At 30.7% G+C, this 26967-nt stretch overlaps 2 protein-coding genes across 2 annotated transcripts in view; one reads left to right on the top strand and one right to left on the bottom strand.

Annotated features, from left to right (window-relative positions):
* The first annotated feature begins 699 nt into the window (after nucleotides 1–699).
* Nucleotides 700–26967, top strand: part of LOC145295971 (uncharacterized) — a 42462-nt gene continuing 16194 nt past the window's right edge. Inside the window, exon 1 of the mRNA XM_080141903.1 lies at nucleotides 700–1257. Coding sequence (XP_079998029.1) covers nucleotides 1249–1257 — 9 coding nt within the window. The 5' untranslated portion in view covers nucleotides 700–1248. The remainder of the gene's footprint in view (nucleotides 1258–26967) is intronic.
* LOC145295968 (uncharacterized) overlaps nucleotides 14802–26967 on the bottom strand; it is a 358155-nt gene continuing 345989 nt past the window's right edge. The window contains exon 6 of the mRNA XM_080141890.1: nucleotides 14802–20686. Within this exon, the coding sequence (XP_079998016.1) occupies nucleotides 20496–20686 (191 nt within the window). The 3' untranslated portion in view covers nucleotides 14802–20495. The remainder of the gene's footprint in view (nucleotides 20687–26967) is intronic.

Below are 26967 nucleotides of genomic sequence, written 5' to 3'. Positions count from 1 at the left end.
TTTTTTTTTTTTTTTCTCAGAAATTGGAAGTCGTTGGGTTTCAGAAAAATACAGTTTCAGGAATCGATGGATATAAATTTAAAAGAAGTTTCGGAAAAGTGTATGATATAAATTTAAGTTTCCGAAAAGTGTATGATTTAAAATTTAAGTTTCCGAAAAGCGTATATTACTGGATGAAACATGCAGAAAAGTATGTTTGCAATATCGTGAAAATGTGATATTCGTTTTCAGCACACCCGAAAATCCCTGATGTGCTGAAAATTTCTGAAAAAAAAAAAAAAATGGCTCAAGCGCAAATTGTTTTTAAATAAATGTTATCAAAGCCAAGATAAGTTACTTTTCTACCTAACTGGATATGTTTTTAGTGTTTTTATTTAATGTAACATGTTTATTCAGCTCAAAAAACATACAATGTTTATCGATGTATTGGAAAATTAAGAATGGCGACCTACTCTCTCTTTAATACGGTAAGTTTGGGAAAAGGAGTTGAAAATAAAAAATATGCAAAATACTGTTAAAAACCCACTGAATACATGTCAACCTATGTAACGGAAACATATATTGAGCGAGTTTGTAACCGTATTTTGTCTAGTTTTTTATTTATAATTCCTTTTCCCAAACTTACCGTGTGAAATCGTATTTCCAAGTTTAATTAAAGTTTTATGGTGTGTTTTTTTTTTATTCAGTTGTAAGGTTAAAGCATAGAATAGGTACAAAACACCCTCCCCTCCCCATGTTAAGAATGGCTTTTTAAATAATAACGTTATTATTTACGTCCAGGTTACTCTCTGCACTAGTGCACTAGTACCAAAACTTCTTAAAAATGTAAATTTAAAAAAATATTTACCGTTTTGACCACTTTATATGTTATTCCCCCCCCCCAAGAAAAAAACTAAAAAGTATTTGTGCGCAATAAATATCTAAATTAAATGTAATGTTTACAAATACTTTCATTATGAGGACGGAACTTCTAAAAAATGTAAATAAAAAAATGGAAACGCAAAATGTCCGCAGAGACATGTAAATGCAAAATGTCCGCAGAGACATATGTCCGCAGAGACACGTGCTGAAAACGAGGCAAGCTCCTCCCCCCAAAATATGCGCGAACTATAATTTGAAAACGAGGCTTCTCTCTTCGAAGAAGAAGGGGGGTAGTAATTTTGGCCATCTTGAATTCTTACGACTCGTAAAAAGTTAATATTTGGTATGAAATAAAGAGCATTTAAAACTACTTAAAAACACTAATAAATGATTCAGGTAGGTTGCAAAGTAACTTTTATAGCTGCTGTTAATATTTCTTTGTTGTATATTTTATTTTTTGACCACTTTTTCGAATCTATGTGTACAGTAATACAAACCCGATTTTTTTTCTTTTATAAAAATAATCGTTGACAATGAGTTCTACCACAGAATATTGGTTAATTTCCTGAGTTTTGGTGAATTTTTAAAAGGAGAGTCAAAATGTTTATACATTTTGAGCATCGGCATTCATTTTGCTAGCTTAAAGGCTTCCAAGTTCCCTTTCAAATTTTGAAGGGTTATAATTCAAATTGTAATAAAAATATATCTGATTTGTTTACGAAAAAAAAAAACGTAATTCCTTCTGGTAGATTTAATTTCGTAATGACTTCAATTTTTTAAAATTATTTTTTATTTTCAATTTTTACATTACGCTCTAACATTTATTTTAAATTATCGATCAATAGTAAAAAAAAAAAAAAAATTTCTGTCTTTAATCTTCAATTTAATTTTCTCTTTGGAAATCAACAAAATTAAAAAAAATTTTTTTTTTTATTTGTTAATTCATTTATTTTTGGTTTGTTACACATTTTTCTTTTCGGGGAAAAAATCTTGTCTGTTACTTATTTGACCAAGATATCTTAATACCCGGAGTCCTAGGTGTGTCAGAAATTTCGTGAAAATAGTGAATAATTCCACCCCATCTTTCCAAGCTTATAACTCCTCGAAAAATGTCATTCAAGCCCTAATTTTTATGTTCAATTAAAGGAGCAAGGACCAAGGTTTCATTAAAAAAAACAACAAAAAAAAACAAAAAGTGTTTTTTTTTTATTTTAAAGGTTTTAAACTTCGGACTTTACAGGTAAATTTCTAAAAAAAGCAGTACTTTTTTTGTTTTAAATTTGAATATATTATTTATTGACCTTTTCTCTTCAATTTGTGATATATAAGACTTTGGTACATTAATTATTTACTTTTTAATAGACATTTTAAAATGCGAGGTGTGAATTATTCGACCCCCTGTCTTTCCAAGCTTATAACTCATCGAAACATGTAATTCAAGCACTAATTTTTTTTTCAATTAAAGGAGCAAGGACCAAGGTTCCATTAAAAAGAAAAAAACAAATAACGTGGTTTAAAAAAAAGGTTTTAAACTTCAAACTTTACAGGTAAAATTCTAAAAAAACACTACGTTTTTTTTTTGTTTTAAATCCGAACATATTATTTATTGACCTTTCCTCTTCAATTTGTGAGTAAATGAGTAAATTAATTATTTACTTTTTAAGGACGAAGTAAAGAATAGATACCCCGTAGCAGACGACGCCGCCGCCAGGCGCACAATTCAACTAACACCGGTGATTCGACCTTGACATTGGCACAAACACATGGCGTCGGTTGTTTTTAAACACGTCAAATAGCAAACATGCTCGAATATTCACCAGCATTTTTTTAAAAACATATTTACAAAACCTTTGAAGATTTAAAAGAAAAAGTATATATTTACAAAACATTTTTTTAAAATAAGTAACAAAACGAACGTATTTAAATAAAAGATATTTAAATAAACGGGTGTCTCTTTCTATTTTGGATTTTTGTGACCAAGATTGATTTTTATGTACCGTGTTTGGGGGGAGGGGTTCTGTATGCGTTTTTAAGACAATTCAATATTTATTCTTTAAAACATTAACTTCAGCGACAATTAATATATTTTCAAAATAATATTTTTAAATATTACATTTTTACGAATATTCGCGAGCAAGATTTTTTTAAAAATAAAAGATATTTCAATAAATGGGTGTCTTTCTGAGTGTGTGTTTAATATATTTACAGAACTTTTTAATAACTATTTTATTCTTTTTATCAAACAAAAATAGAACTTTTATAATGACATATATATTATGGACTGTTTCGAAATTTTAAAATTAAAGTTAGTTTTATTTAAAAAAAAAAAAAAAAAAAAGACGAGGTGTTTTTTTTTTCAATTAAATTATAAACTTTATTTGAACTTTCAACAAACTTTTACAGACATAAAAATAGACTTTATAGATATTTTATAATTTTTTAAAAATATATTTAACGAAAAGTTTTTTTTTATCATTTCATTGTTGAATAAAATTTCAAAGTAATAAATGGTGACAAAAATCGAAAAGAAAAAACACCTCGTCTTTTTTGTTTTTGTTTTAAATAAAACTTTAATTTTAAAATTTCGATGTTTGAAAAACAGTCCATAATATATATTTCATTATAAAAGTTCTATTTTTGTGTGATAAAAAAGAATAAAACAGTTAATAAATAATAAATAAATAAAATAAAACAGTCCATTAAGTTCAAATAAAAACTGTTTGAATAAAACTTATAAAAAAAGGTTCATTCTATACGGTTTTGGCCATTTCTTTTTTGCGCGTTTTTAATACAATTCAATATTTATTTACATTTACTTTATCCATTTGTTACAGTATTTAAAACAAAATGGTCCAAATATTAATTTCTTTTAATACCTCGTAAAATTTTGGCTTCTTCAACTTTTGGATTTTTTTTGTCATTTAATAAATTGATCACGTGATGGTATCATTAGATTAAATAAAACTTCAATATTTAAAAATATTATTTTAAAAAATATATTAATTGTCGGTAAAGTTAATGTTTTAAAGAAAGAATAATTAAATAAATACTGAATTGTATTAAAAAAAACACACAGAAAAAAAAAAGAATTATAAAACACTTTACATAAAAATCAATCTTTAGCACAAAAATCCGCGAAACATAATTATTATTCTAAGGTTTATCTTCAAAAGTTTGTAAATATATTAAAAAAAAATTGCTGGCGAATATTTGTGCCAGTTGGCACAGTTTAATATTCAAATTTAAAATCGTTAAATACAATTTAGGCGCGCAATGCAATTGATTGTTTCGGCACGTTAAAAAAATGGAAAATGACACCCACGCAAATTCAGGCGTGACCTTTATATACCAAAAGTGCGTACGTAGTTGAAAGCACCCCATGTGATGTCTTCCGTCCAATGGAATTCCTCCTAGGACACATTTTAAAACTGATTTTCTAGAGCTCGTTTGGAGCCGATCAAACTGAATATAAACATGCACAAACACAAAATCTATCTCTTTAGTCTCTTAGCCTTTCAAGCATTCTTTCGTCTCTTTAAACTCTTCCGACTCATTCAACGCTTTCTCATTAGGACTTACCACGCGTGCAAACATCAATTATTTCATTTCCACTGCTCCGCGCATTAATACTCTCTTTTAACAGACGAACATTAATATTGTCTATGTTACATATTTGAACATTCAAAGAACACAAAAAAGAGACTCTCCACCTTTCATATGAACTCAAAAAAAAAGAACTCTGAAATATTGAGAACTATGTTTTAACTTGTTATTATTTTTTATTTCTATTCCGGAAATAAACCTCCGTTTGTGTTGCACATAAGATTTCTTATTTTTATTTTTATTATTTGTGGAGGAAGTCAGTTCCCAAAAAAAGGCCAGGCGACCCCCACAAGTTGGTGACCCGACGCAGAAATCATATGCACAACGGAATCTTATAAACTATTAAACAACCATGACTCAGCGGAAAAAGCGACAATTTTTTTTCGACCACAATTTCAAGCTCAGCGTCATCGGAAAAAGTCAGTTGACAGTTTAAAGGCTTTGAAATCACTTTCGAGCGAAGAAAACAAACATGGAACCTTCCTGTGTTGAAAAACCTCTGGCAACGTTAACGGTAAATATACCAGCATTTAATCCTACCAACATAAAGACCTGGTTTATCCAAATCCAGGCCCTTTTCGACGCAAAGCAGATAACGTCTCAACGAACCAAATACTGTTACTTGGTGGAAAAACTCCCGGCAGACGTCGTCGAAGAGGTGGCGGATTTATTGGAGAATGTGCCTGAAGACAACCCATATGACGAACTTAAGAAGGCCATCTTACGACGGACAAGCTTTTCAAACGAAACAAGGTTACGCAATCTTTTCACCCAAGTAGAATTGGGAGATCGCACCCCGTCACAACTTTTGCGATACATGCGTACATTGCTAGGGGACAACAAAATGTCCGAAAATATAATGAGAAGTCTGTGGCTGGATAAACTTCCAGACACAACAGTACAAATCCTAGCACCCACAACGGAAGAGACAAATATTGAAAAACTCGCCGATATGGCAGATCGAATCCATGAAAATCTGAGGCACCGCAAAGTAAACTCAGCACAAGCACAGCAGAAACAGACGTGCGACGACGATATATCGGGACTAAAAATGACGGTCGAAAATCTCACTCGACAAGTGCAGGAATTAATACAAATAAACCATCGTTACTCATTTAATAAACGATCGGACTACCGAAAACGAAGTCTTAGTAGAGGTCGAAGCAATACACGGGAATGAGCGAACGAAATCTGTTTTTACCACAAAAAATTCGGCACACAAGCTCGGCGTTGCACTTATCTTTGTTCTTTTAAAAACAAGAATCAGGGAAACGACTGTCGCTGGATTTTCCACTAAAGGTCGTTTATTTTTTATTCGTGATAATAATCATGGATATAATTTCTTAATAGACACTGGAGCTGAAATCAGCGTGATACCACCTCTACGTAAACAAAAAGCTATTCCACAGCCTTACCACCTCCAAGCAGCTAATGGCACACAAATACCGACATACGGTGAAAAATATTTAGACGTCAATCTCGGCCTGCGCCGCACATTTCCGTGGATTTTTACCATAGCCAACGTGACGACACCAATATTAGGAGCAGATTTCCTAGCACGGTTTAATCTATCGGTAGACATGACTAGTCGCACACTGACTGATAACCAAACAAAAATCGTAATTAAAGGTATCACCACAAGATACCAGTCTACTGGGATTAGTTCTGCCTTACCTGAAGAGACGTACATTCGTCGGCTGTTTCAAAAATACCAACTTACTCAGCCATTCAAAGTCACGGATAATATTAAACATAATGCAAAGCATTATATTAAAACGAATAGACAACCAGTCTACGCCACCCCCAGACGTCTGAAGCCGGATAAGTACAAGATCACAAAAGACGAATTTCAACGCATGTTGTAACAAGGAATTATCCGACCTTCCAAAAGTGCGTGGTCATCTCCTCTACACATGGTACAGAAAGCAGACGCGACAACATGGCGTCCATGCGGCGATTTCAGGAGATTAAATGCACAAACTGTACCGGATAGATACCCTATCCCACACATTCACGATTTTGCAATCGGACTGCAAAATGCCACGGTATTTTCCAAACTGGATTTAGTAAAAGCGTATTACCAAATACCGGTGGCGGATGAAGATATCCACAAAACAGCACTGACCATACCATTTGGACTTTACAAATTCGTCAGAATGCCATTCGGACTTAGGAACGCTTGTCAAACCTTCCAAAGGTTAATAGACGAGGTTTTTAGGGACCTTCCATTCGTATTCGCTTACGTGGACGATGTCCTAATTGCTAGTAGAAACCTCGACGAACATAAACAACACTTGGAACAAGTTTTTCAAAAACTGTCCCATTACGGTTTAAAAATAAATTTGAACAAATGTATTTTCAGTCAGCAAGAAGTAAACTTCTTTGGACATTCAATTGATAAGGATGGTATATCACCATTACCCGAAAAAGTAAGCGCCATTACGGATTTTCCACAACCTACGTCTGTTAAACAAATTCGTCGCTTCATAGGTATAATTAATTACTACAGACGATTTTTACCCAACTGTTCCACAATCCTTGCACCGTTAACGTCATTATTGAAGAACAAAACGAAAAACCAACAATTAAAACTGGACGGATCAGCTTTAAAAGCTTTCCATCAAGCTAAAACTGCCTTAGTCAATTTCACAAAATTGAATTATATTAAGGACAGCGAAGAATCGAAGCTTACACTTACAACAGACGCGTCAGACATAGCTGTAGGAGCAGTTATACATCAACTGACAGGGGATACAATGACCCCTATATCGTTTTTCTCAGCCAAACTGAGCAAGACACAGACAAAGTACAGTACCTTTTCAAGGGAACTATTAGCAATTTATTTGTCAATTAAACATTTTAGACATTTGTTAGAAGGAAGAAACTTCTGTATTTACACTGACCATAAACCGTTAACATATGCACTGCATACGCATGTAGATAAATATGGTCCAAGAGAAATCAGACACCTTGATTATATTGCCCAATATTCCACAGACATCAGATACGTCAAGGGGCAAGAAAACATCGTGGCGGACGCATTATCACGAGCTGCAATAACTTCACTAAATTCCAGTTCGTTAACTATGGAATTAATTGCACAAGAACAGAAGACGGACAAGACACTCACTGACGTACAACAGAAAACGTCTTTGCAACTGAAGGAAATGCCCGTATCTTTTAGTGTAACAACACTTTATTGTGATACAGCAAAAGAACAACCGCGTCCATACATACCGCCAAGCATCAGACGACATGTTTTTCTACATTTTCACAATATGTCGCATCCAGGCAAACGAGCCACCGTAAAAATAATAACAGACCGCTTTGTTTGGTCGAATATGAATGCAGATATTCGAAATTGGACCAAGACGTGTGTATCCTGTCAGAAAAATAAAATACACAGGCACACGAAGTCACCGCTGGGCACTTTCAGTGCGCCTGATGCCAGGTTCACCAATATCCATGTTGACTTGGTGGGGCCATTACCGCCCTCAAAAGGACACACCCACATTCTCACCATAGTCGACAGGTTCAGCAGATGGCCAACAGCCATACCCGTGAAAGACACATCGGCAGCGACAGTAGCTGGAACAATACTAAAAGACTGGATAGCAATTTTTGGAGTACCGTCAATACTCACAACGGACAGAGGTTCGCAATTTCAATCGAAACTCTTCGCAGAGTTCAACCAATTGTTGGGAACAACCCACATAAAGACTACTGCTTATCACCCTTGCTCAAACGGCCTCGTCGAACGCTTTCACAGACAGCTAAAAACTTCTTTGGCCACGAGTCTTAACAACGCGGACTGGTCAGATAATTTACCATTAATCCTATTAATGATCCGAAACACAATAAAAGAAGACTTACAAAGCACACCAGCAGAACTAGTTTTTGGATCCGTAGTCACACTACCTGGACAGTATTTTAATGCATACACAGATATTTCACCCACGGCTACATTTGTGACGGAATTAAAGAACAAAATGTCTTCTCTCAAATTTACCCCCACCAGGAGGGCTGACAAACAAACCTATATACCGAACGACCTTCACACATGCAAATTTGTGTTTATCAGGAATGATACGGTCAAAAAGCCATTTTGTCCAAATTACACTGGACCATACCAAGTTTTGGACAGAAGGGAAAAATATTTTACTGTCCAACGGAAAGACAGGAAAGACAACATCGCGATCGACCGAATTAAACCAGCATACATTGAGGAATACCCTCAGACAATTTCCCCACCAGAACAAATTCCCTTAGAACATGGAAGACCAGCAGAAAATGACGAGGACACCAAACCCACGACAAAAACGGGTAGGAAAGTCCACTGGCCGAAACATTTCAAGGAATACATTACATATTAAAAAAAAAATATTTTTTTTTCCAATCTGGGGGGAGTATTTGTGCCAGTTGGCACAGTTTAATATTCAAATTTAAAATCGTTAAATACAATTTAGGCGCGCAGTGCAATTGCTTGTTTCGGCACGTTAAAAAAATGAAAAATGACACCCACGCAAATTCCGGCGTGACCTTTATATACCAAAAGTGCGTACGTAGTTGAAAGCACCCCATGTGATGTCTTCCGTCCAATGAAATTCCTCCTAGGACACCTTTTAAAACTGATTTTCTAGAGCTCGTTTGGAGCCGATCAAACTGAATATAAACATGCACAAACACAAAATCTATCTCTTTAGTCTCTCAGCCTTTCAAGCATTCTTTCGTCTCTTTAAACTCTTCCGACTCATTCAACGCTTTCTCATTAGGACTTACCACGCGTGCAAACATCAATTATTTCATTTCCACTGCTCCGCGCATTAATACTCTCTTTTAACAGACGAACATTAATATTGTCTATGTTACACATTTGAACATTCAAAGAACACAAAAAAGAGACTCTCCACCTTTCATATGAACTCAAAAAAAAGAACTCTGAAATATTGAGAACTATGTTTTAACTTGTTATTATTTTTTATTTCTATTCCGGAAATAAACCTCCGTTTGTGTTGCACATAAGATTTCTTATTTTTATTTTTATTATTTGTGGAGGAAGTCAGTTCCCAAAAAAAGGCCAGGCGACCCCCACATATTCGAGCATGTTTGCTATTTGACGTGTTTACAAACAACCGACGCCGTGTGCTTGTGCCAATGTATAGGTCGAGTCACCGGTGGTAGTTGAATTGTGCGCCTGGCACCGCCAGGCGGCGTCGTCTGCTACGGGGTATCTATTCTTTACTTCGCCCCTTTTTAATAGACACTTGTAAATGGGGGTGGGTGGGGGGGCGTGAATTAAAAAAAAAAACGTTTGTCTAAAATATATTCGGTTTATTGGAAAGAACATAAAATTTCACATTGACCCTGAAAATATCGTAAAAATAGAATCAATAGAAAATTTTTTAAAGTTTAAAAATTGAAAAATATTGAGTTCGGAAAATTCATTACTGTTTAAAAAAAAAAATATTTCTATTACTTTTAAAACAACTTTAATAGTTTATTTTGGAAGTATAGTCCATAAAGAAAATAAACAACCCACTTTTAACAGAAATTACGAGATTTTTATATTTTATTCGCAGTTTCGTGTTAGGGGTGTCAAGAATTCTGATACATCGTGGAAAGTTTAAATGTGATGTTCGTTTTCAGCATACCCGAAAACCAATAAAAGTCGTAATTTAAAAGGTGAGTGAGTTAGAATGTTCTCTCTTTTTATTTATTTCTTTTTAAAAATTTTTTTTTCTTGCAAATCTGAAATATTTAGTAACACATACTTAACATGGAGAGGGGTGGGGATAATGTTTTGAAAATTTTAAAAATTGTACTGTTGAACCGAATGTATAAAAATTACCAATTATTTTGAAATTAGGAAAATTTGCAAGGTAGGAAAACTGGTCTCTTATCGAATAAACAAGGGACCAGTTTTCCTACCTAGCAAGAAGGGACAAGTTTTCCGGATACGATTTTTTTTTTGTGGGGGGGGGGGCATTCTCAGTTTCAGAAAAGTGTATTTTTCCGCTAAGTGTTTCCGGTAGGTGTCGGTCATACAGGAGTAGATTTGTTATGGCGCGCGTACACGCGCGTAAAAAATGGTCGCCAAAGAATACAATGCATAATACAACTTTTTATATCTATATAACTACTTATTTCTGCAAACTTTCAATGCGATTTTTGTATTCAGCATAGTCGAAAACCTATAAAAGTCGTCATTTAAAAGAAAATTGTGGAGGTGGACCTAATCTAAAAAAATACCAAAATAAAAAAGGTTCTCAATTATGAAATTTTGGCCAAGATCAAAGATCTGCCCTTCAGATGCTGCACTTCCATTCCTTGTTCTCTTTCAGTGGAGGAGGAACAGTTCTTCACGACTGAGACAGTTTTTATTTTATTTTTTTTTTTTGTACCTTTTCTCCCTCCACGTTAAAAAACAACCCCGGTGTCTAACTGTCCCGTGGGGAGGCATTGCGCGTAATCTCTTGCAATTTATTTTTTGATTTCAAATTTAAATTTATTAATTATAAAACGTTCGGTATTTATGTATTTTTAATTTCCCTAATCACCGGTACGTTACTATGCCAAATTAGGTATTTCAGTTGTTGTTTTTGAAAACAACTTTAAAAAAAAACAAAAAACTTTTTACTTATTTATTTTAAAACGTTTCACAATATCTTTTTTAAACAGAACGTTTCACGATAAGCACCTTTTTTTAAATTAAATTATTAGGTGGAAGCACATAATTGTTACGACTGCCAATAGCAATAATATAGGTATTTCGAATTTAGGAAAATTCATCCCGGGAAAACTCGTCTCCGGAAAACTCGACCCCGGAAAACTCGACCTCGGAAAACTCGTCCCCTTTCGCTAGGTAGGAAAACTGGTCCCTTATTGAATAAATATCGATTGAAAACACATTTTATGATCGTTCTTGAAGGAGATATTGTTTTTTTTTAAAATAGACGATAGCCCCCATAATATTTTTTAAAAATATGTTTACTTGTTTAATGTTTTTTTTTGTTGTTTTTTTTTAAAATAAAATCGATTTTCTAAGTGTCCGTTTTCTACCTAACTGGCTAAGTTCTTAGTGGTTTCACTTATTTTAAAGCGTTTATGTTCATAATATTAATATAAAAAGAATTTACGTATTTACTGTTGTTTGTTTATAAAAGGGTAAAATCGATTTTTCTACCTCGCCGGCTATGTTGTTTGTTGTTTAATTTATTTGGAATCGTTTATTCGGTAAAGAAAAAAAACCCACAGAAAACAAACAAAAAACATGTCGAGTGTTACGTGAGAACGAGAAATAATGTCCGACACGAGGGTATATCACATCTTAGGGGTCTTGATAATCGCTAAAAAATAGAAAATTACAGAAATTACTGAGGGAGATTTGGTTTTAAAATAATAAATTTTAATATTTTTTAAAATATAATTTTTAGAGGGGGGGGGTAAAAACTGAATTTAGGAAAACTCGTCCCCTTTCGCTGGGTAGGAAAACTGGTCCCTTATTAAATAAATTGTCAATGGGTTAAAGTAGATTTATTTGTAAGAAAATTGCGTTAAAATAACTTAAATGTAATACAGAAATGAATGATGTAAAAAAAAAAATAAATAAATAAATAAAAAATTGTTTATTTGGATAATTTAAACATGAAAACAAGATTGGGACACTGAAAACATACACAGTAAAACAATACGTTTTATTGTTGCGTTGATTATTTAGTATAATAGTATACATGAAACAGGTCGATGATTATACGTATTATTTGTAATCACGTTTTGCGTTTTTTATTCAATAAATCTAAGATATTCGATTTTCTAAGGACGTCTGTTTGTTCAAACGAAACTGGTCCAGCGATTTGTGTTTTTGTTTACGCTGTTATGTTTTTTTTTTTTTTTTTTAAGAATCAACACTACTAAAGCCAACAATGTGGTTGCAATATGTAGATGACACATTCATACGCTGGCCTCTATCAGGAAGATGTTCAAACATTACTAGATCATGTGAACTCGATCTGTCCAACTATACTGTTCACATTGGAAAAAGAACATAACAAATTACCATTCCTAGATGTGCTGATAACCCACACTGGTCAGGGGTTTATGTCATCTGTATACCGAAAGTCAACATTCACTGAACAGTACCTAAACTTCAACTCCCACCATCCATATAATGTAAAGAAAGGAATCGTCCGTTGCCTAGAACATCGAGCAAAAGCAATATGTAGTAACATCAGTGCATATCAAGAGTAAATGGACAGTTTAAGCGAAAACCTCCACCGAAACAACTATCCAGAGAGCATGACATCAGCTCCAAGAAATCTGGACCAGACACAAAAGGCCACCATTCAGAAACTCACCACAGTTTGTATACCATAAAACTTCAATAAATATGTAATTCATATGACATCAGGACAGTATTCAGGAGTGATTCAACTCTCCGGAAACAGCTTGTAAGAGTCAAGCCCCCTACAGAAAAAATCATGACTAGGAATTGTGTATATGAGATCCCATGTAAATGCAGGAAACTATACAAAGGTGAAACGTGTCGTTTTTGTTTCAATGAAAGGAAAATATAAATCTGATAATGGGATTCTTTGGAACAAGGGAGCTGGGGAGAAAGATTGTTTTTCTAGTTAAAATGGATTTTAAATAACTAATGAGGGCAGACAAGTATAATAACTTAGATTCAAAATGTCTGCTTTGGTATCTAGGAAATCTTGTCATTTGGTCCACCTGTTATATTTAAGTGCAAGACCCCCGCCCTCACACACCAGTGTAGGTGATAGAAATTAACCCCAAAAGATAATAGAGAAAAATAATTTGAGTTTAAGGGAAAGAAGGAAAAAGAGAATTAAAGAGAGATATGGTTATGAAAGAGAAAGAAGAGATTCAGAGGAAAAGAGAAAGAAGTAATCTTCAAATGACAGAGGAAGAAAGAAGCCGATTTAATAAAAACGATTGTGTTTTTAGAAATAGGAGACTCTGCTGGCTGGCATCAAAGAGTACACACACCAGTGGGGGTTAGGGTGGGGCAGAAACCCCCATAAGCGCTAAGTTGAAAAGCGCTCTTGTTCCTAACTGGGAGATTGTCTGAATGTACAACTTGCATCACAAAGCCGTTTTGGACCCAAAGAACTCAACTTTATGCAAGTGTACCCTGTATATCTTAAGAATATTTTATGAATAACTAGCAGGGGTGCCCGGCGTTGCCCGGGTGTTTAGAGGTGTGTGTGTGGGGGGGTGTAAATCAAAACAAAGCTAAGTAATAACCCTAGTTAAATATTTTTTTTATAAAAAAAAACAATGTTAAAACTTAAAAAAATCGGAAAAACAAAAAACAGCAAATGTGATGAAAAAAAAAAAAAATAATGAACAATGTTAAAACTTCTTAGTGGGGGTACCCAGCGTTACCCGGGTGTTTGAAAAAAGTTTGGGAGAGGGAGGTAGGCTTGAAACTGAATCCTTGAGGCGAAAGCGAAAAAAAAAAAAGGGCGTGATGACTTACCTTGGCACTAGGAAGGTACGGGAATGAGAATGGATGAAATTTAATGATTAAAAAATGATTGACAGGTGCATAAATATAATGAGGTCAAAATGAAATCCCACACTTAATTTTGGCTGCGAAGCAATTTTTTTTTTGTTTCCCCACCAAATGAAAAGCAGTTGTCTGATATGATGGTTTTCACCGCATTGATCAAAGCTGATTTGCTTTCTGGATGTCCCCGGTGTGAAAGCTGAGGAAGAAACATCGTTTCAATTCAGTTTCACTTTATACTAAAAAGCCGAACAAACACAAGACACAACGAAATAGCGCAAATTTTATAAAAGTCAATCAAAATAAATCTAGACATGACATCCCTTCGCAAATCGTACATATTATGATCTAGGGGGTATATAAACAGCTGTAAAAAATGGTACCTCCCCCCTCTGCTGGGTTGCATTTATGGTCCTGAGAGCCGGGATCGAAGAACACGGCCGGAAGTATATCGCAAGTATGCTCCCGTGACCCAGGATCTGACAGATGCGGTCCAGAGGACCTGTAAAGTTATAAGGTAATCAGTGTGAAAAAAATCGGTAATTGTGACTAAAACCAGACCCTAACTTGCAAACACACATGCAGACCTGTCAATTGAGGTATGGAAGCAACAAATGGAAAATATCTAGACAGATAATCTTGCAGAATTTGACTCGGATTCTTGGGATATCTCGTTAATCATTGATCAGGCATGACCGTAATCATCGGATTAAGTCGAGCACAGTAACAGATGCAGACTAATTTCAAAACAAACAAACTGGAAAAAATAGAAATACACACAAAAAAAAATAACAAAAACCGGTCGTATAGTGACTGAATATAAATGCTTTTATTTTTTTTTAAGAAATTTTGTTTTGCAAATTATTTATCAACAAATTTTTTTTCAAGAAAAGATGAATGTTTTATTTTTAACCATAAATTGTTAGATGTAAGTACAATTTTTATTTTTTTCAAGATTCTTTTCATTAATTTTTCTTTTGCTCAACAAAAGTTTATTTTTTGTTTTAAAAAAGCTAAAAGAATGTGTTTACGAAACTCGTAAATTGTTAGGTGAGCGAACGAGCAAGACAGAGAGGAAATAAATGTTTGTTGTTGTGTCTTCAAAGTGAGAGAGAGAGAGTTGGGAAGAATATATAGAGTGAGAGAATCCAGTAGATTGCACAGGTTTAAATAAAGTGAATTACCTAAAAAAAAAAAAAACATATGTATGTTTGTAAAAAGTATAATTAATTACTGAAACAAAAGGTACAAAATGAGGGAATGAGTAATTTACTCACAGGGCAAAAGTAGGTAATATTGAGACACCATGATTGAATGGTACATTAGGGTTCGTTTAGCATGCATATATACTGTTTTTCCGGAATATAGGAATGGCTAGAGATCATCCAATCAGAAGGAGCAAAATTATTCTGGGAAGACTTTATTATTTTTGTAACAGAAAAAGGAACGATTATGTTATGTCATCATTGACATAACATAATCGCTTATGATCCAGTTTCGAAGGGCAAACCCCCATATTTTTCCCAAGTGCAAAATACCTCTCGGTGATTACTAGGAGTGGTAAAAGTACTTGTTATTTAGAGGGAAAATAGGAACTACTTTCTCTAAAAATGTTTGCAATTGTGATGATGTTGCTCCTAGGATGAAATATTTTAATATAATGACTAAATGTGTCTAAAAATGGCATTCTAAAGTTACATAAGATAGTGGCTAAAGAATAAATATCTAGACAGAATAAATTTGTATGTGGCATCTGTTGTGTCAAACTTATGGTACTTTGGTCCAGAGGGGAATTTCTGCAATCAAAAATTTTAAATATGTAATTTCTCTCTCTCTCTCTCTCTCTCTCTCTCTCACACATACACACACACACGTTGGACACAAAATAAAAAAAAATAGAATTCACTTTGTTTAAATTTACAGAACATAAAATTTATGAAAATTAATATATTTTATTGAGTAAAAATGTCATATTCTAGTTGTTCCGTATGTTATAATAATCATATGGATGAATATATTTGGAAAAAATGCAAACATAGGAGTCATCTGTCATTGGAAACCTACGATACTTTGATCCAGAGAGGGAATTTCTGCAATCAAAATATTATATATAAGATAAAACCAGACATTAATTTGCAAACATGCATGCAGGTCTGTCAATTGAGGTATGGAAGCAAAAAAGACAGAATTTGACCTGGACTCTCAGGATATCCCATCAGTCATGGACTGGGCGCTACCAGCAATCATCAGATTATGCCGAGCGCAATAACAAGCACAGACTAATTTCAAAACAAACAAACTGGAAAAAATAGAAATAACAAAAACCGACCGTATAGTGACTGAATATAAATGTTTTTTTTTGTTTTTTTTAAGAATTTATTTTTTGCAAATTATTTATCATCAATTTTTTTTTCAAGAAAAGATAAATGTTTTATTTTTAACCATAAATTGTCAGATGTAAGTACAATTTTTTTTTTTCAAAGATTTTTTTCATTAATGATCATTCCAATGACAGAAGGGCAGATTTTCGCATATTAAAACTAATAAACATAGCAAGAAGTTAGAATGATAATGTATTATCGAGAATTGTGAGTTAAATTCTATTGGCAGAGAGGCAGTGATCCCCCAGTTAATTCTCCATAAAAGTTTGTGCATCAGGAGTTTCGTTTCAGACAGATAGACACAGAGAGACTCAACTGGACAGGGTTGAGAGCCCGCTTTGCTGCGCACTAAATTCAATGTCGTTGAGAGACTGACCCTCAAACTTAGGGTTGAAATTGCTAAACTTGAAAAACGGTCAGACTTTACCAAAGAGTGTCGTCTAGATGGATAAAGAATCAGAGTGTGCAATTTTTCAACTAATAATTGTTATTTTATCCAAAAATACCAGTTGCCAAAGTATTATTCTTCTTTCTTTTGGCTTAAATGACCTTTACTCTCCAGTTATACAGACTTTGACCACCAGTGCTGGATGATTTACCCTTTTGATCTTTTTACAATGTGAGGGAGGTGATGATTTGCTAAAGACCTTTCAACACACAGGGGCTTTGCCAGAGTGATCATGAAGTACGAAGAGACCAACCAGGACCCAGAATGGCCGAATTCGGTGATGTCACTCATTGGACATCATTGGAGGAAGAAACGAGGTACACTTTAATATAATTAATGGTTGGTTATAGTCCATTTCCAGGATGTAGTCCATCTTCAAGTCTTCAAGTAGTCTTGTCAGACTATGCATTGAAATCAGGATTCTTAATGGTAATGCCAGCACAATGTGGTCGATTGCACTGTGCACCTTTTCTGCACTAGTTAGAGCCACTCTCCCCAACTGCTTATTTTGTTCAACCCAAGCAACAAAGCAAATATGACATGAGAGATAAGTGTCCTAAATGTTGAATTATTACCCTGTTTTTTTTAATTATTATTTGTTTTGTTTATACATAAACACATTCTACATCAATCCTGGTTGTAAATAAATAATACAACTCGTTTTTATTATTATTTTTAATAAAAATATCAATTTGTGAAAATATATAAATACATTCTACATAAAAGTCAATCTTGGTAGCGAATAAATAATATAACTCATTATTATTATTACTTTTAATAAAAAAATCCAAACTTGAAAGTTGCGTAAATATAAATGTTTTTTTTTTAATGCCTTGTTTCACAAGAACATAATATCATTTTTTATTATTGTTTTTACCTTTTTCAAATTTTGGTCGCTCGTTTTTATTATCATTTTTAATAAAAATATCAATTTGTGAAAATCTGCTTAGAAATTAAAACTTTAAAGTTTTGCAAATATATATAAAAAAAGAGCACTCTATTGTCGCTAAAGTTAATGTTTTAAAGAATAATTAAAGAAATATTGAATTGTATCAAAGCATACACAGAAAAAACAGACATAAAAAAATTTTTGTTGCAAAAATCCATGAAACACAAACATCCAAACAAGTCAGCTATTTTATATTTGTTCTGCCCTTAAAAACTTTGGTTTAAATAGTTTTAAATGTCTAAATTTTCAATTTTCGGCCATTTTATTATTTTTTGTTTGGTTTTGTAAATATACAAATGTACTTGGTCGCAGATAAATAATATAACTCATTTTTATTATTATTTTAAATAAAAATATCAATTTGTGAAAGTCCACTCAGAAATTCTAAACGTTTGGAAATATATAAATGCACTCTACATAAAATTAATCTTGATCACAAATAAATAATATAATTTGTTTTTATTATTATTTTAAAAATATATATCAGAGAAGTCATGTCGATTTCTGCTTGGAATTTAACATGCCTCTTTATCAGTTAATAAGATTATTTTATTAAAATCATATTTTGTGAGGACAAAATTTCTCGTAAAAGTAATTTAACAGATTTACTTGATTTTAACTTAGCATGCAATTGAATTTTCCTTCAGTATCAATGAAGAGGAGAATATGAAGAAAAAGGTTGAAGGGATGTAATGTCATAGCCATAGTTGCCATGGAAGTAAGGCTGTTTTCAAATAATGTAAAAGATGAACAAAACTAAATGCACAAAGTTTTGACATCACAAGGAAAAAGCATTCAAACTCTTTGCAATCTTTGTGTTTCCACATACAATGGAAAAACTTTGTTGACATCAAAGTGCTACAAACATGCTGCTTAATATTAACAGGATTTCTAAAACAGTCATTTGATACTATTTCAAAACATCTTATCACATAAAACATTAGATTCAAGTTTTCTTTCTTTCTAAAAACAAAAAAATACCATTAGTGATTTTTTTAAAGCTATTTCACCATTTCTAACATGATAGACAACATGTTTTATTCACAATTTTACAAGATATTTTGTGATGCATTATGGTCGAATATTCTTACACAAAAATATTTGTATGTTAAAAAATTTTAAGTCAATTTTTAATTTTATTTTGATCATAACATGTTTTAGAATTTCCTACAAGATAAATGAAATGCTTTCAAGAAACAAAAAACAATATTTATGTTTATCTTTTAATCTTTTGGCAATACAAGTACCTGGTTTTAATATTTTAGCACTGTCTCACTGAACAGTGAACATTGTAGATCTATCAGTTGATATAGAAAATGTAAAAAAAGAAAAGAAAACAGGCATACACTAATATTTTTGTCATTCAATTTTATTTTTATTTTTTGTTATTAACAATCAAATTTTTAGATTATATAGAAAAAATTTGAAAAATAATTTGTTCAATTCTTTATACAATGTTCCAATTTTTTCCAACTAAAATTTAAATATAAAAAATATTTAAACAGCAGTGAAAAATTCCAAGAGTGTATGAGTGGGGGTGCATATTGAACGTACATAGCAAATTGAAACCCTCCTCTAAATTGAACAAGTCATTTTATTTTTAGTAATTCCATTTTTTTTTTTAATAAATAAAAATGTCAGTGGATGACATCTGCCAAAAAAAAAAAAAAAAAAAAAAAAAAGTTGTCTTTAGTCATGTTTTTAGAATGGAATTGAATGCCAAATTTTCTGAGAAACTGTTGTGTGAAATGATTTAAAATAACAAGAATACAAAGTATTGAAAATCATGAAAAAAAGGTGTACTATTTTTTTTTTTTTAAATAGATCAATTTAGGGGAGTAAATTAGTTATAACCCCTTAGAATGCACTTCAATAAAAACATCATTTTTAACTAATTTTTACAGTATTTTTTACGATCTGCCCCAGCGTAGTATAAACACCCCTAACAACCACATGTTAAGAACGGCTTTCAGAATAAACAACCCCCAACCTTGTTCAGAACGGGTTTTGATGTTGGGGCGTGTTTATTCCGAAAGCCATTCTTAACATGGGGAGGTTGAGCTGTTTATAATATGCTGGGGCACGTTGTAAAAAATTGACGATTTTACTTACTACATATGTGTGTACTGTCATTTTTTATCTGTGTGTGTATTAAACTAGAGCAGCACAAATCACTCACTATATGTGATTTCTAAGCGCACAATACATCAAAATAAGGTGCGCACAATACATCAAAATAAGGTGCGCACAATACATCAAAATAAGGTTCACAAAGCAGCTAAACATTAAAATAATGATGGTTTTATGCTACTATAGTTTTAATAATGGCACAAGTTGGCAATATCTGTCACATTATCAAAGAATAAATCAAAAATGGAAACCAAACCTCACAAAATATTGTTTCTTATTAAAACGCGATAAGATTCTGAGTCTAAAAATTTGTTTATTTAAAAAAAACAAAAACATAATACATTCACTTTCATTGCAAAGAAGCTTGGAATGCAATAGTAGGAGTTTATGATTGTTGGATTAGGAAATGAACACATTTTAAAAAATGATGCAGCAATTTTTTTTAAGTTAGTGTGATTGGAAAGAAACACCGACACCAGGATTACTCCAAAACTCAAATATATTGCAAGAATTCTTGAGCCAAAAGTTTTTCAAGCCAATTTTTATAGCTTTTTCTAAAGCTTTAAAAAGAAAAAAAACATGACTGAGAAGTTAGCTTATCCCAATTGATTCCATGCAGGCACTATGACCTTGCAAAGAGAGGCCACCAATGATGTATAATCGCCCTTCATACATTATGTAGGCACATGAGCTATGGGTGCTTGGAATGTCAGATAGAGTCGACCAACTCTTAGTTGCCGGGTCATAGGCTTCAACAACACTCAATGGCTGCCCCAGGTTACCTGAAAAAGAAAATGAAATAATAATGCTGAGATGCATGAGATCTGTTGATGTGTCTAACCATCTGTACAACTATAAAAGGTGCGTGAGATATAGTGTGTATATTAAATGCAAAAATCTCATGATCTGGAAGTGATGAGTTCAATCTCTGTACAAGACAGTACATTTTCTTTTTTATCTTCAATAACATCCTAAAATGAATTTCATTAAACAATATCCGATGAGAAACTGGTAATGTAAATAATTCATTGTTTGAATGTAAGTACATTTTCATTGTTTGAATGTAAGTACATTTTCATTGTTTAAATGTAAGTACATTTTCATTGTTTAAATGTAAGTACATTTTCATTGTTTAAATGTAAGTACATTTTCATTGTTTGAATGTAAGTACATTTTCATTGTTTAAATGTAAGTACATTTTCATTGTTTAAATGTAAGTACATTTTCATTGTTTGAATGTAAGTACATTTTCATTGTTTGAATGTAAGTACATTTTCATTGTTTAAATGTAAGTACATTTTCATTGTTTGAATGTAAGTACATTTTCATTGTTTGAATGTAAGTACATTTTCATTGTTTGAATGTAAGTACATTTTCATTGTTTGAATGTAAGTACATTTTCATTGTTTGAATGTAAGTACATTTTCATTGTTTGAATGTAAGTACATTTTCATTGTTTAAATGTAAGTACATTTTCATTGTTTAAATGTAAGTACATTTTCATTGTCCTATTGAAAGCTTTTTTCTTTTTTAATGTTTTCTTTTAATATATTAAAAAAAATAATTTCTCATTTTCGATAGAATGATCCACTGGTTTGAAAATATGACAAAAACTTATAAGAGGTGAAATGAATAGCAACGAATCTAACGGGTTAAGCCTCACTGTCAGAATGGCACTCACATCACCTTTATAAAACCTGTAATGATTATAAAAAAAGAAGGTTTTTCAAGATACTCTAGATGTTTAATAGTGATGAATGATTTGCCCTCTCCAATATGTGTGTCATGGGCAATGACCTGCAATTTGTAAATCACTCTCATACTGAAAAATCTAGTAGAATTTATTCTTACATTCAATAGAAAATTGTAAAAATATTAAACAATTTCTTTGGAACGGAAATCAGATTTCAAAGCTTTTTACTTTCATGTATTTAATTTAGTTTCTTAATTGAAGCCATCTAATTTTAAATCCAGCTTTGGCTACTGGCATATCACTATGCTTTTTAGTAGGCTTCATGTGATGTCCTGTAAAAAAAATAATCAAGCTTGTCAACAAGTCAGAAACAAATCCATATTAACTGCATTTTTACAAAGAATTAAAAAAACTAGTAAGGTTACCTGCTGTTGTCAAGGATCAGACTTTTACTCATCTATTATATAAAGGAGAGTTCAATATTAGATTTTATGTGTGTGTGTGCACGCGCATGTCCAGTGGAAAGTCAGAAACTACACAAGATACACTTAGAAAACTTACATCAGATTCAATGTAGACCTGAGCAGATTATATTAAAATCATACTTTTATATACATATGTCAAGGGTCAATTTGAATGCAAAAAAACATACTTATTTTCAATAGTTATTAAAACGTTTTAGTACAACATTTTATTAAGGTTAAATTCTCTCAGCATCAAAGAGAGAGAAGAAGAGATTGAATGAGAAAGAAAATCAGGTTTAAATAATTAGCTGGTCAAACGTCCTACAGAGGAAATGAATACATGGAAATATCACACGTTAAATCAACCAAACAATGTACACTAATTTACATGAAAGAATCCATGGCTAAATAAAGTTCATACCTTTACTTCAAGGTATGAACTTTATTTAGTCATGGACTCGGTAAATGCAAGTGTGCTTTGTGTGTGGATCAAGTAGATGAGTGCGGGTGTGTGGGATAGACTATGCATGTGTGAGTTCTTGCATTGGTATATATATATATATATATTATATAAGAGCTAAGGTTGACAAACATGAAAACGGGGTAATAACCGCAATATCAAACACCGCAATAAAAACATTACTCACTTCAATGGTGGGTTTACCTGGCTGAGTGGTGGACAACCCATGGTCTAGAGTTCTACTCTGTTTTGTCCGATATAGTTTCACCCGGGGAGAATTTTCGTGCCGCCTCTGCATATGTCCAAACTCTGTGTCTGTTAACTTTTTTGAGAAAAAGGAAATGGGTTTCCAGTCTGCATCACACATTTGTTGTAGGACCGCTCCAATACCAATTGCAGATGCATATCCACTGCCAAGGCACAGCTCCTGGTTGGGTGTGAGACAACTTTACTGTCTCCTGCAACACAGCCTTAACCTTGTTGAATGCTTCGACTGCTCCGAAAGTGCAATGTCACATTTCCTCACATTTGTCAACAAACTTGTCAATGGTAAAAGTACTTGTGCACAGTGAGGTGAGAATCTACGATAAAAGTTTATTAATCCCAAGAATTGACGCAGCTGCTGGGGTAGGAAAATCTTTAATGGATTTGATCGTCTCTAGTGATGGTGATATGCCCTAAAAACATATGTTAATGGGTTTAGGACTATCCCATATTGCTTCAGGCATTCAAAGACTTGTTGCACATGATCGATGTGTTCCTGCCTATTTTGACTAGTAATAAGTACGTGGTCAATATACGCACAGACGAATGGAAAATCTGACAGCACCTGGTCTATAAACCGTTGGAATGTTTGTGCTGCATTCCGCAGCCCAAAAGGAACTCGGACAAACTCAAACATTCTGAATGATGATAGCCGTTTAAGGACTTTGTTCGGGCTCTACCGGTATTTGGTGATATGCCCGACTAAAATCCAACGTTTACAAACAAAATATATATTATATATATATATATTATATATATTATACAATATATATATATATATATATTATATATATTATATATATTATATATTATATTATATATATTATATATATATATATATTATATATATATCATATATATTATATTATATATATATATTATATATATTATACAATATATATATATATTATATATACATATTATATATAGATATATAATATTTATTATACAATATATATATATATTATATATATTATATAATGTATATATATATTATATATTATATATATTATATAATAAATATATATTATACATATTATATAATAAATATATATTATACATATTATATAATTAATATATATTATATATATTATATAATTAATATATATTATATATATTATATAATTAATATATATTATATATATTATATATTGCATATATATTATATTATATATATATTATATATTATATTATGCATATTATATATATTATATACATATAATATATATAATATATATATATTATATATATAATATATAGATATAATATATATAATATATAGATATATATAATATATATATAATATATATATACAATATATATAACATATATATATATATATACAATATAACATATATATATACAATATAATATATATTATATAATATATATATAATATATATACATATAATAAAATATATATAATATATATACATATAATATATATAATATATATACATATAATATATATATAATATATATATATATATATATACATATAATATTATATAATATATATATACATATAATATAATATATATAATATAATATATATAATATATATATATACATATAATATATATAATATATATATATGATATAGATATATACATATAATATATATAATATATATATACTATATATATAATATATATACTATAGATATATATATAAATATATATATATATATAGATATAATATATATATATTATATATATAGATATAATATATATATTATATATATATTATATATATTATATATATATATTATATATTATATATATATTATAGATATATTATATATATATTATATGTATTATATATATATTATATATATATTATATGTATTATATATATATTATATATATATGTTATATTATATATATTATATATATTATATATATTATATATATATGTTATATATGTATATATTATATTATAAATTATATATAAATATATATATATATATCATATTATATATATCATATTATATATATATTATAAATATTATATATATTATATATAATATATATATATAATATATATAATATATATATGTATATATATAATGTATATATACTATAATATGTATATATAATGTATATATAATATATATATAATATATATAATATATATATAATATATATAATATAATATATATTATATACATATATATATTATATACATATATTATATATATATATTATATGCATATATTATATATATATATGTATTATATATATTATATATATTATATATATTATATATATAGATAATATACGTATTATATATATATTATATATTATATATATAGATAATATATGTATTATATATATATTATATTATATATATATATTATATATATATCATATATGTATTATATATATATATATGATATATATATTATATATATAATATATTTATTATATATATATTATATATATATTATATATATATTATATATATATATATATGATATATATAATATATGTATTATATATATATATTATATATATTATATATATATATTATATATATTATATATATATTATATATATATATATATATAAATTATATATATATTATATATATTATATATATATTATATATATTATATATATATATTCTGTATATATTATATATATCTATATTTTTATAAAGTTTTCGGGTGCGCTGAAAACGCAAATAACATTTAAAATTAAGGCAAACGAGTATTTTCTAATATATTTTTAAAAAGAAAAAAACTACTTGTTTCCTGGAATTTTAAAGGATTTTCCGAGGGTAAATAGTGGTCACAAAGTGGATGGTCAGTTTACGTTAAATTATTATAGAAAAGTGATCCCCCACTTTTTTTTAACTAACATTTCTTGGAAACTACTCGTTTGCCTTAATTTTAAATGTTATTTTCGTTCACAGCGACCTCAAAAATCTATAAAATTAGGAATTATAAAGGAATTTTCCAAGGTGAAGTAATTCTTCATATTTACCAAAAACTGTTAATGACTATTTTAGTCAACAACAACAAAAAAAAGTTCATTAATAATTATTTTTCTATCTTATCGTTTTTTTGTCATGTAATTTTGGGTTTGTATTACTGTACACATAGATTCGAAAAAGTTGTCAAAAAACAAATATATAACAAATAAATGTTATCAAAGGCAAGATAAGTTACTTTTCTACCAAACTGGATATATTTTTTGTGCAGTGTTTACCGATGTATTGGACAATTCAAAATGGCGGCCGACTCTTTCTTAAACACGGTAAGTTCGAGAAAAGGTGTTATAAATAATAAACTAGACAAAATACTATTGAAAAAACACCGAATATATGTCAACCTATGTCACGGTAATATATATTGAGCGAATTTCTAACAGTATTTTGTCTAGTTTATTATTTATAACACCTTTTCCCGAACTTGCTGTGCTTAAGAGTCGGCCGCCATTTTGAATTTTCCAATACATCGGTAAACACTGCATGTTTTTCGAGCTGAATAAACATGTTACACTGAATAAAAACACCAAAATTATATCCAGTTTGGTAGAAAAGTAACTTATCTTGCCTTTGATAACATTTATTTGTTATATATTTGTTTTTTGATAACTTTTTCGAATCTATGTGTACAATAATACAAACCCGTAATTTTTGTAAAAGTCAAACATATGGTACGGTTTTCTTTTAAATTATTTCTTTAGGTATGTGAACTTCATTTTCGACCTGAAGACATACGGCGAGAGACTACAGCATTTGATGAAAAAACCGGAAAGTCAATCACTGCTAAATTAAAAAATCCATGTCTTAGAGATGATGCTATTCCTAAAATACTACCAAACTGTCCCTCCTATTTATCATCATCAACCACTTTTAGAGAGTCCCCTAACGCAAAGAAAATGCGTTTAGAAAACTCTGCCCTTAAGCGTGCCTTATGTGAAAGTGTTGCTGACGAGTTAGAGTTACAAAAACGTAACACTTTCCATAGCATAGATGATTTGGAAACAAAATTGAACTTCCTAAATAAAAATTATTGGACTTTTATTAGGCAGGAAAATACTATTATGATATATCATATATACAGATGCCCATGCCCAAAGATAAAAATGTCCCTTGTAATTGAATCGGACTTGGCCGTTGCAGTATTCTGCAATGATGTTAAAATGAGTTCTATAGGAGAGTATAAGGTTCCTA

Source organism: Euprymna scolopes, chromosome 2, assembly GCF_053919585.1.
Source record: "Euprymna scolopes isolate OS-2025 chromosome 2, ASM5391958v1, whole genome shotgun sequence".
Classification (NCBI taxonomy): Eukaryota; Metazoa; Mollusca; class Cephalopoda; order Sepiida; family Sepiolidae; genus Euprymna; species Euprymna scolopes.
This window is presented reverse-complemented; position numbering and strand designations above follow the sequence as displayed.